The sequence below is a fragment of the Alosa sapidissima genome, chromosome 19 (assembly GCF_018492685.1).
Source record: "Alosa sapidissima isolate fAloSap1 chromosome 19, fAloSap1.pri, whole genome shotgun sequence".
NCBI lineage: Eukaryota > Metazoa > Chordata > Actinopteri > Clupeiformes > Clupeidae > Alosa > Alosa sapidissima.
This window is the reverse complement of record NC_055975.1, coordinates 31,120,656-31,133,155: the sequence shown is the minus strand read 5'-3', so window position 1 is coordinate 31,133,155 and position 12,500 is coordinate 31,120,656. Positions and strand designations below refer to the sequence as shown.

At 45.7% G+C, this 12,500-nt stretch overlaps 2 protein-coding genes across 2 annotated transcripts in view; both read left to right on the top strand.

The window, feature by feature from the left end:
• The window catches only part of ift57 (intraflagellar transport 57 homolog (Chlamydomonas)), an 18,766-nt gene extending 18,136 nt beyond the window's left edge, over positions 1-630 (top strand). Inside the window, exon 11 of the mRNA XM_042071397.1 lies at positions 234-630. Coding sequence (XP_041927331.1) covers positions 234-409 — 176 coding nt within the window. The 3' untranslated portion in view covers positions 410-630. The remainder of the gene's footprint in view (positions 1-233) is intronic.
• Positions 631-10,669: 10,039 nt separating this feature from the next.
• tmem71 (transmembrane protein 71) overlaps positions 10,670-12,500 on the top strand; it is a 10,012-nt gene continuing 8,181 nt past the window's right edge. Inside the window, exon 1 of the mRNA XM_042071410.1 lies at positions 10,670-10,807. The gene's annotated coding sequence lies outside the window, so the exon portion shown is untranslated. The remainder of the gene's footprint in view (positions 10,808-12,500) is intronic.

The following is a 12,500-nucleotide window of genomic DNA, read 5'->3' as shown; positions in this document are numbered from 1 at the left end:
GCTGTCCCAGTCCCATTTATACCCATCTGAGCCCATGTGGCCTCACACACTCACTCACTCAGCACCTGAGATCCGTTAAGTCTGGGAGTCCTTAGTCCTCAGGGCCCATTTTGGGATTCAGCCATTATATTATGCTACTGTATGTCCTACATGTGTTTTCAGATCAATTATTGATCACTTCGATATATATCTAACATGTGTGTGTTTGTGTGTGTGTGTGTGTGTGTGTGTAGCCCCAGTGGTGAGGATCAGGCAGAGCTTGACTAAGCTCCGTCAGGAGAGTCAGCAGATGGATGTGCGGATGGGGGTGGTGGAACACACACTCCTGCAGGCCCGCCTGCACCAGAAGAACACCATGACCCGGGACATGCACGCTACACACACACACTCCGACACACACACCTACTGACACACACACACACACACACTCCTGCAGGCCCGCCTGCACCAGAACATCATGACCCGGGACATGCACGCTACACACACACACTCCGACACACACACACACACACACACACACACACACTCTTGCGACATGCACACACTTTTTAATAGAATGTAAAAATATGTCCTGTAAAATTTGAATATTGTTTTTATATTGCTCTGAATAAAATTCCAAGTTCAAACACGCCTTTGAAATATCAGTAGCATCACTGTGGTTATGTACGTACTCACACACACACACACACACACACAACCAGGTGCAGTCGGCAAACAGACACACACACACACACAGACTGGCACAGTCAACAAGACGGGCACGCACACAGACGTGGCCCTGGTGGTATACATACCAGAGGTGGGACCAAGTCACTGTTTGGCAAGTCACAAGTAAGTCCCAAGTCTTAGCAGTCAAGTCCAAGTCAAGTCCCAAGTAAATACAGAGAAGGGCAAGTCGAGTCCAAGTCCAAGTCACATCAAAGCCAAGTCGAGTCCAAGTCCAAGTCCCAATCTTTTTCAAGTCCCGAACAAGTCATCAGGTACTCTTCACTTAATAATGCCATTATTAAACTATCGATCATAATTTTAGCACTTCCATCTAATCCACAGTATTTTTTTTATAAATACAGATTAAAATATGTTCAATGTTTCTGTCTTGTAATCTTTTACGACATATGCATGTGCATACCTGTGTAATATACACATGTGCATACCTGAGTAATCTGTACAAAACGGATAGCTACATGACACTCAGCACAGCTGCAAATATATATAATGTTTTTCCAAATTTCGGAGCCCACTGTAAGGATGAGTAATAATTTGACTGATGGTATTTCACTGCGCTAGGCCACAGATTTGCCTGCAAACAATTTATTAGGCTGTCTGCCAGTGGTGACTCATAAGGGAAGCCAAGGTCAACACTTTTATATTATTTAAAAGATAATAATGACAGTAATTGTGTTTTAAAGTATTAATTTCTTAAGAAATACTACACATTTGATGCTGTTTATCTAATTTGTAAATGGTGCACTGTCACTTTAAGCCCATTGTGCACTGTCCACACGTTCTCATAATGATCTTTTTTTACCAGCTCCGTTCAAATATAGCCTATGGCTAGTCCACAAACTCAAACATTGTTTGTGCCACATGTATAGCACAATATTAACAATGATAAGCATGATATTAAGTTGGCACAAACAGCTTTCATTCCTTTGGAAAGAGAAACATGTATGACATGATGCTTGCTTGACATTTTCTGTTTGCAATTAAAAGTGAATTATGAGCCTGGTAGCCAGTAGCCACCTAGCTACAGTAGCTGAGTGGAATGCGTTTCAATCGGCATATCATGTGCTTCATGTAAATAAATTATTGAATACTTCAAGACTCACCAGTTCCATTACACAAGGCAAAGACAACTCTTCATAATATTCTTGTCCACTTTCCAAATCACAGTGAGTGCAGCTATGTCATAGTGACCTGGATCTCATAGTTTATAACAGTATAGTAGACTAGTGAGAACCGGATTCACAATCTCCTCTAATCTCGTACTTGTTGCCTCCACGATTTCTTTTTATATGTTTCTTATATTTAAAAGAAGATATCAATCATCATCAACAATGACAAGCCAGCTGGAACCTACTCGTTTTCTCTCCCTCTCGTGCGTGCTTAGATGTGTTCTCAATTAAATGCAGTAGCCTAGCATACGTTTAAGTTGGATCTTAATGGAGAGGACTCGAAAAGTATCATCTTTATGTAACATGCTGTTGGTGCTTTTTGACAAACGTTCTCTAACAAGAGTGCAAATCAATTTGCAGTAAAGCTACTAGTGATTGGCTAAATGTTGGTCCTTCCTCTGTCTCTTGGTGCCCTACACACAGTGCGTAACGCGTGTGAGGGTAGTGGCAGTAGGCTACTGAACTGTGCTCTGTCCGCTTGTCTCCGCTATTTTTTTTTTTTTTAGTCGTGTACCAGTCAACCCGTCTCTGGGTTGACTGGTACACGATCAGGAAATTTAGTTTTTGATTCGAGACATGTCAAGTCATCACAAGTCAAAGAGGCAAAGTCCGAGTCAAGTCTTGAGTGAATAGTATTCAAGTCCAAGTCGAGTCGCAAGTCATGCCGAATTTTATCAAGTCAAGTCTGAAGTCATTAAAATCATGACTCGAGTCTGACTCGAGTCCAAGTCATGTGACTCGAGTCCACATGTCTGATACATACTAATCCTAACATGATTCATACTCCATTGGGCTACTGGGCCCCTAGTGGTATACGTATCCCCGTTGGGAATCAATGCTCTAGAGTGCTGCTCTGGTGGTTAGTGGTGCTCTGGAGTGCTGCTCTGGTGGTTAGTGGTGCTCTAGAGTGCTGCTCTGGTGGTTAGTGCTGCTCTAGAGTGCTGCTCTGGTGGTTAGTGGTGCTGACTCTAGAATGCTGCTCTGGTGGTTAGTGGTGTTGACTAGAGTGCTGCTGGTTAGTGGTGCTGCTCTGGTGGTTAGTGTTGCTCTAGAGTGCTGCTCTGGTGGTTAGTGGTGCTGCTCTGGTGGTTAGTGGTGCTCTAGAATTCTGCTCTGGTGGTTAGTGGTGCTGACTCTAGAGCGCTGCTCTGGTGGTTAGTGTTGCTGACTCTAGAGCGCTGCTCTGGTGGTTAATGGTGCTGACTCTAGAACGCTGCTCTGGTGGTTAGTGGGTGCTCTAGAGTGCTGCTCTGGTGGTTAGTGGTGCTCTAGAGTGCTGCTGTGGTGGTTAGTGGTGCTCTAGAGTGCTGCTCTGCTGGTTAGTGGTGCTGACTAGAGTGCTGCTCTGGTGCTTAGTGGTGCTCTAGAGCGCTGCTGGTTAGTGGTGCTGACTAGAGTGCTTCTCTGGTGGTTAGTGGTGCTCTAGAGTGCTGCTCTGCTGGTTAGTGGTGCTGCTCTGGTGGTTAGTGGTGCTCTAGAGTGCTGCTCTGGTGGTTAGTGGTGCTGCTCTGGTGGTTAGTGGTGCTCTAGAGTGCTGCTCTGGTGGTTAGTGGTGCTGCTCTGGTGGTTAGTGGTGCTCTAGAGTGCTGCTCTGCTGGTTAGTGGTGCTGCTCTGGTGGTTAGTGGTGCTCTAGAGTGCTGCTCTGGTGGTTAGTGGTGCTGACTCTAGAGAGCTGCTCTGGTAGTTAGTGCTGACTCTAGAGCGCTGCTCTGGTGGTTAGTGTTGCTGACTCTAGAGCGCTGCTCTGGTGGTTAGTGGTGCTGACTAGAGCGCTGCTCTGGTGGTTAGTGCTGACTCTAGAGCGCTGCTCTGGTGGTTAGTGCTGACTCTAGAGTGCTGCTGGTTAGTGGTGCTGACTCTAGAGAGCTGCTCTGATGGTTAGTGTTGCTGACTCTAGAACGCTGCTCTGGTGGTTAGTGGTGCTGACTCTAGAGAGCTGCTCTGGTGGTTAGTGCTGACTCTAGAGCGCTGCTCTGGTGGTTAGTGGTCCTGGCTCTAGAGCGCTGCTCTGGTGGTTAGTGGTGCTCTAGAATGCTGCTCTGGTGGTTAGTGGTGCTCTAGAGCGCTGCTGGTTTGTGGTGCTAACTCTAGAGTGCTGCTCTGGTGGTTAGTGCTGACTCTAGAGCGCTGCTCTGGTGGTTAGTGGTCCTGACTAGAGCGCTGCTCTGGTGGTTAGTGGTGCTGACTCTAGAGCGCTGCTCTGGTGGTTAGTGGTGCTCTAGAATGCTGCTCTGGTGGTTAGTGGTGCTCTAGAGTGCTGCTCTGGTGGTTAGTGCTGACTCTAGAGAGCTGCTCTGGTGGTTAGTGCTGACTCTAGAGCGCTGCTCTGGTGGTTAGTGGTCCTGGCTCTAGAGCGCTGCTCTGGTGGTTAGTGGTGCTGACTCTAGAGAGCTGCTCTGGTGGTTAGTGTTGCTGACTCTAGAGCGCTGCTCTGGTGGTTAGTGCTGACTCTAGAGCGCTGCTCTGGTGGTTAGTGGTCCTGGCTCTAGAGCGCTGCTCTGGTGGTTAGTGGTGCTGACTCTAGAGAGCTGCTCTGGTGGTTAGTGTTGCTGACTCTAGAGAGCTGCTCTGGTGGTTAGTGCTGACTCTAGAGCGCTGCTCTGGTGGTTAGTGGTGCTGACTAGAGTGCTGCTCTGGTGGTTAGTGCTGACTCTAGAGCGCTGCTCTGGTGGTTAGTGGTCCTGGCTCTAGAGCGCTGCTCTGGTGGTTAGTGGTGCTGACTCTAGAGTGCTGCTCTAGTGGTTAGTGGTGCTCTAGAGCGCTGCTGGTTTGTGGTGCTAACTCTAGAGTGCTGCTCTGGTGGTTAGTGCTGATTCTAGAGCGCTGCTCTGGTGGTTAGTGGTGCTCTAGAATGTTGCTCTGGTGGTTAGTGGTGCTCTAGAATGCTGCTCTGGTGGTTAGTGGTGCTCTAGAGCGCTGCTGGTTAGTGGTCAGCGCCTCTACTTCTTGCGCAAATTGAAGAAGGCAAGTGCCACGCCTCCTGTCATGACTACATTCTACAGAGGGACCATCGAGAGCATCGTCTCCAGCAGCATCATAGTGTGGGGCGGAAGCTGCACAGATCAGAACAGGAAGACCCTCCAGCGCACTGTTAACACAGCTAAGAGGATCATTGGAGCACCACTCCCCTCCCTGCAGGACATTTACACCACCCGCCTCACCCGCAAAGCACTAATGATTGTCAAGGATACAACCCACCCTGCACACGAACTGTTCAGCCTCCTGCCCTCTGGAAAGCGGTACAGGAGCCTCCGCTCCCGCACCACCAGACTGGCAAGTAGCTTCATCCACCAAGCAATCAGGATGCTGAACACTCTACCCACTCTCCCATCACTGACAGCCCCCCCCACCCACCAGCCAACCAGGAACCTAGGAAACTAGGATCCTGTCTACCAAACCCCCCCCCCCCCCCAACACCGCCATGTGGAACTGCACTGTGACTGCGCAGCCAAACGTGTTGCTGCTTCACATCAAGCCTGATATACTTGAATTACTACATACTGCATATCAATGTAAATATACAGGTCACACAAGCACAAGTTTAAACTTCATGTAACTGTTAAGACTATAGAAATATACAACACAACTACCTCTATTTTTTTTTTTTTTTTTTTTTTTTTATATATATATATATATATATATGTCCTATATTTCTATTTTGATACATACATGTTCTATATTTCAGTCTTGCACTTTAATTTAATGTTTATTGTCTATGGCTATGTCCATAGTATGTCTATGTCTGTATTTAAAGCATGTCTATGTCTGCATGGGAAAGTAAGAAACGAAATTTCAATTCTTTGTATGACCAGTGCATGTAAAGAAATTGACAATAAAAGCCGACTTGACTTGACTTGACTTGGTGCTGACTCTAGAGTGCTGCTCTGGTGGTTAGTGGTGCTGACTCTAGAGTGCTGCTCTGGTGGTTAGTGGTCCTGACTCTAGAGCGCTGCTCTGGTGGTTAGTGGTGCTCTAGAATACTGCTCTGGTGGTTAGTGATGCTCTAGAATGCTGCTCTGGTGGTTAGTGGTGCTCTAGAGTGCTGCTCTGGTGGTTAGTGGTGCTGACTCTAGAGCGCTGCTCTGGTGGTTAGTGGTGCTGACTCTAGAGCGCTGCTCTGGTGGTTAGTGGTGCTCTAGAATGCTGCTCTGGTGGTTAGTGATGCTCTAGAGTGCTGCTCTGGTGGTTAGTGGTGCTGACTCTAGAGCGCTGCTCTGGTGGTTAGTCCAATTTTCTTTTCTGTTATCTGTTGGGGCAGTAGCATTACAGCCAGAGATGCTAAGAAACTGAATAAATACATAAGGAAGGCTGGCTTTGTGTTGGGGACAGCTCTAGAGTGCTAGAAACTGAACAAATACATAAGGAAGGCTGGCTTTGTGTTGGGGACAGCTCTAGAGTGCTAGAAACTGAACAAATACATAAGGAAGGCTGGCTTTGTGTTGGGGACAGCTCTAGAGTGCTAGAAACTGAACAAATACATAAGGAAGGCTGGCTTTGTGTTGGGGACAGCTCTAGAGTGCTAGAAACTGAACAAATACATAAGGAAGGCTGGCTTTGTGTTGGGGACAGCTCTAGAGTGCTAGAAACTGAATAAATACATAAGGAAGGCTGGCTTTGTGTTGGGGACAGCTCTAGAGTGCTAGAAACTGAATAAATACATAAGGAGGGCTGGCTTTGTGTTGGGGACAGCTCTAGAGCTCCTGGAGTTGGCGGTGGAGAGAAGACTGATGAACAAACTGTCTTATATATTGGACAATACCTCACATCCACTACACATCTTACAAAAAACAAACAAAAAAGTGTTTTCAGTTGGAGGCTACGCCAACTAAGCTGTAAGAAGGACAGATACAGAAAGACATTTTTACCCACTGCAGTAGCACTTTATAATGACTCCCCCGTGAGCAGAGAGAGAAATAATATTTGTGGAATATTTTTTGTATGTATGTATGTATGTAGGCCTATGTATGTGAATGCTGTTCACATTCTGCTGTTTGTCTGTGCTGCTGGAACACTAATGTCCCTTTGGGGGTGAGGATGAATCTATCTATCTATCTATCAATCTGTTGCTGTCCATCTTGCTCACAAGCATGGAGTAGCACTAAACAGCTGCTCCACCACAGTTCATACAGTCAACTAGTATTCTCAATATTTGCTCAATATTGCTTAAATCTATGCTGGAATTCTGACTCTCCCTCATATATATGCCTTCCCTACATTCTCAATTAGAAAATTAGTGGGAATATTTGGAAAATATGAATTATCAGGTTGTTGCTTTCCAACTGGGGGTCTAAACATAGGCAATCACAAATGTAAGCATTCCCGTGTGTTTGTCATGGTAAAATGGACAAAATCGGAGAGTAGCCATTGGATTGGGGGACTTTGAGGGTCCACATATACCCAATCATAAATATAAATATTTCTTTGTGTTTCCCATAGCCAGAAAAGGTGAAATATTTATCAACTTTACATTTGTATCTCATCTGGTTCAAAATATGCAGCCTAATCCCTTTTCAGGTGGCGGCCATATTGGATTTGGCAGCCATCTTGATCCCAGGGATCTCTTAAACTCAGGTCCATCCCTGTACTCTGATGCACCTTCTATTTTATTTTTTTATTACAGTTACAAACAGGAGTCTGTTGCAATATACCATCTCACCACTAGATGGGAGATTTTGCCCCAAGAATTAACCAATGAAATGACACAATGTAGCTTTAACTTCGCTGGAGTGCTGCTGATGCCTCTTTGGTGTGTGTGTGTGTGTGTGTGTGTGTGTGTGTGCTGCTGATGCCTCTTTGAGTGTGTGTGTGTGGTGTGTCTCTCCTCTCTGAGTGTTTGGAGGTTTTTCTTCAGATGCCCAGCAGGGGGCCCTATGAGCTTACAAATGCAGATGTTGCAGTTTTTCTCCATTGAGTATGAGTATATATACTTTTTTGATCCCGTGAGGGAAATTTGGTCTCTGCATTTAACGCAATCGGTGAATTAGTGAAACACAAACAGCACACAGTGAACACACAGTGAGGTGAAGCACACACTAATCCCGGCGCAGTGAGCTGCATGCTACAATGGCGGCGCTCGGGGAGCAGTGAGGGGTTAGGTGCCTTGCTCAAGGGCACTTCAGCCGCGGCCCACTGGTCGGGGCTCGAACCAGCAACCTTCCGGTTACAAGTCCAGAGTGCTAACCAGTGGGCCACGGCTTGGTTTGGCTTATTTCCAGAAACAAGAAATTACATTCTCAAAACACTAAGATCATTTGGCCAAACGGTCTTACAGTTCAGCACAACACCAATGCTCACTTGCAAAAGCTCATATCTCTCCCAAAACAGTTCACTCGTGTCAAAACTAAATTTCTTTCTCATATAAATAGTCAGTGCCACCAAAATGCATCGTCCCTTTGGCATTGTGTAAGCACTGCAAGTCAAAATGTTTACTGTAGATGTTTTGTCACCATTGAAATATATCTCATGTCCACCTCTCAGTCTTAGCCCAGTCCTTCATTGACAATACTGTACTTGTTTTTTGTCTAGCTAACAGAATATAATTGTGTATAAAACGGAAAAAGAAAAAATAGGATTTTACGGTAAGAGTAGAGAAATGAGAGACTGCTTTGTTGATGCGCAAGTGACACAGTGATGTGAAGATTGAACAGTTTTGAGAATTTCAATTCTGATCTGAGAAATGTACCAAAGCGACTGAGAAAAACTGTAAAAAGAAAACGTAGTGCAATATAGTGCAATATAAACACATAAACAAAAAAACAAGGAAAATTATATATAGCCTACAGTGCTGTAAAAAAGTCTGACAATTGAACAGACTATTGTGCCTGTGATAACTTATACAATGAAATGATGCTGACACACTCTCAAAAATGATGTGTTAAATAATTACTTATAATAATTACTAATGTGTTATATTACTGGAATATACTGCCCAACACAAAATGTGTTAAATTATTGGCCAATCTCTGGTGTCCTGGATGAGCCGTTACCCTGAGAGGAGAGGCTCTTTTCTCAGCACTTCATTTTATTTTTGGAGAGAACAACCATTAGACTGAGAATCAACAATCAGTTTTTAGACCAACAAGGTCTATTCACTTGGAAATTGTGCTATATGGAGGCTACCTGTACTTAATCATTTGCAAAGATATACTAAGACATTGAGACATGTACTAAGACATTTGCAAATTGATGAAATGAATGAGAAATTAAATTCTGTTGTGAACAATTGCCAAGTTTGGAGGTTTGTCCATGTTATTTTGAGAATGTAATTTCTGTTTCAAGAAATGAGCCAAACCAATGGAGAAAAACTGTAATACGTGTGTGTGTGTGTGTGTGTGTGTGTGTGTGTTATAACTATAGTTAAAACTATATTTTGAAGAAAGAGTATGGCTGTAGGGTAAAGAACTGTGTGTGTGTGTTTAAAGGACATGTCTCTCTGTGTCTCTCCCTATCTCTCTCTCACACACTACACACACACACACACACAATACAGGAATGTCATCTTGACAAACACAAGAATGACATCAGTGTTCTTATCTAAACATGTGCCACATGCCATACTTCCTTTCTATCTCTCTCCACCCTCCACCCGCACACACACCATGACACACACACACACACACCATGGCACACACACACACACCATGACACACACACACGCACCATGGCACACACACACGCACCATGACACACACACACACACGCACACATGCCATACTTCCTTTCTATCTCTCTCCACCCTCCATGCACACACACACCATGACACACACGCACACACCATGGCACACACACGCACACACCATGACGCACACACCATGGCACACACACACACCATCACACACACACACGCACACACCATGACACACACACGCACCATGACACACACACACACGCACACACCATGGCACACACACATACACATGTGCACACGCACACACACGTGCACACACACACACACCATGGCACACACACACGTGCACACGCACACACCATCACACACACACACGCACACACCATGACACACACACGCACCATGACACACACACACATACACATGTGCACACGCACACACGCGTGCACACACACACACACACCACGGCACACACACACGTGCACACACAAACACAAACGTGCACACGCACACAACATGGCACAAACACACAAGGCCCTGCACAATTATACCCCCACCTACCTCACTGACCTCCTGGAAGTCTACACCCCTGCCCGCTCACTGAGATCCTCCTCAGCAGGCCCACTGCATGTCCCTAGTGTGAACCTCAGCACCCTGGGAGAAAGGGCTTTCAGCTACATCGCCTCCAAGCTGTGGAACTCACTGCCAGACTACATCAGACACTGTGACTCAATTACTGACTTTAAAAACAGACTTAAAACGTATCTCTTCAAGATGGCTTATGGACTGACTGACTGACTTTTACTTTTATTTTTTTGAGATATTTAAATTTTAACAACCTTTTTGTTTTTGTTTATTTGTGAAGTGACCTTGGGTATGAAAGGCGCTCTAAATAAAATGTATTATTATTATTATTAATATACATATCAACAGTATCATAGGCCTACATATCAACAGTAGCCTATTATACATATCAACAGTATCATACATCAACAGTATGTCTAAGCGTGGATAGTTAAACTAGTGGCAGTGAACTGGAGGAGCATTTTTATTATCTAAATTCACAAGTTTTTTTCTGACTTTCTCCTCCCCTCTCTCTGTTGAAGCCGTGTGCGCGCGTGCTCGTTCACGGTGGCCGTCGGTAGAGTAGCCTACAGTCGAGCGAAGCCGTTGATAAACTCACCCAGCACTCCGCGCCTGCGAGACGAGCCCCGGGAAATAGCCCACCGACTGATCTGGTCTCGCGGCTCGGTACGAGGAAACTCGTGGTCCGTCGGCTTAAATGTGAGTAAAGTCTTCGTTCCCTCCGTTAAGAGCACTACATACAGAAGACAAATCCCCGAAAGACAAACATACACACACACACACGGGATGGGGACACGGAGGTGGAGATCTTTGTTTGGCTGCTGTTAGTGGAACTTGAACGTGACCGTTAATCGCAGGCTCTGAAGAAGGAAAGCTCCAGAAACGATTTCTTTGCTCTAGGCTCACGAGCTGATGCTTGAATGTCTGTCGGTTGTGCGCGCTTTCGTGTTGCTGCATGCGCTTTTTGTTGGATGAAGAACTAACGCTGGAAACGTCGGCTAGACTGGAGTCTTCAGAAATAGGCTACAGGATGCACGCACGTAATTTATCATTATTATTTTTAGTCTAGAAGTAGACTCTACCAGGATGCTGTGTCGCTCATTATAGTTTATCATGATAATTTGTAACAAATATTTGACAGCCAGACACTGATTTGTGTAGCCTAAAATAACGTTGATTTGACAGAGGAATGCGGTTCAGGCCGACACCCACACAGAGAGAGAGGGAGGGGGGGCTGTGTCGTCCACCGTGGGAATCCCCGAGACTTCCGGTCCCTCTGTCCGTCTGTCGGTCTGTCCCTGGACCCTCACGGTGCCTCTCTCTCCGCTCGGCCGCGTTTTAGTCGCCGTCCGGCCGCGGTGGCTGCTCTTCTGAGGCGCATGGCGGAGAGCTGAAAGCGCGTCGATTTATTTGTGCTAGTTTTGAAGTTAACGGTAATCATTTGGGGGTTTCTGGCAGGGGAATGACATGGCCAAGGATGCCAGAGGATAGCGCGTGCGCAAATGCTCCGATGCTGCCGTTACCCGTTCTGTTCGGTGGTTACGTCAGCTGCAACGTAGCCTCCTTTGTCGCGCATACTGTACTCAGCAGCTGTTGTGCGGCTGCACACAAAAGGTCTGCACATGAGCTCAACCGAGGGTTGAAAGCCGACATAACCATATGAAATGAAAACACACACATTATTCAGAAAGCAAACGAACAATTTTGGAATTTGTTTATTATTTATATTATTTGTTTATACTAATCCAGGTGTCTGCAGGAGTGATGCATGATGTGTTAGCTGACTGGAGCCTGTGTGTGAGTCAGTGTGTGAGTGTGTGTGTGAGGGTGCCCATCATGTGTCAGACTCGTGTGTCAGCACCTGGTGGGTTTACATGGACAGCTTGTTTGTCATTCCGATTCAAATATTCCGATTCGGAAATGGCGTCTGTTTCCATGGAGACATTCTATTCCCATCAGGTGCTGCTTACAGCCGCTCTAGACTTTCATAGGAAGATGCTTTTCCTGGAGAAGATGCAGCAAGCACTCTGATTGGCCGTATACTTGCTGAATGCATGGCTGCTCAGTTGGAATAAGAGCGGAGGCTACACCACCTCTACTCCACCTCTTATAAGAGCGGAGGCTACACCACCTCTACTCCACCTCTTATAAGAGCGAAGGCTACTCCACCTCTACACCACCTCTTTCATTCTGTTTATTAGAGCGGAGGCTGCACCACCTCTTGAATTCTGATTAAAATTTGAATCGGATCAACAGTTTTACAGGTTTTCACAATTACTAAAACACATTTTCAACACAAACCCCAAATCTCAAACTACATTCACAAAACCTCTGACAACCGCTGCAAAACTGAACAATCGGCTCAAAACAGTTGCACTTGTGCTCAAAACCA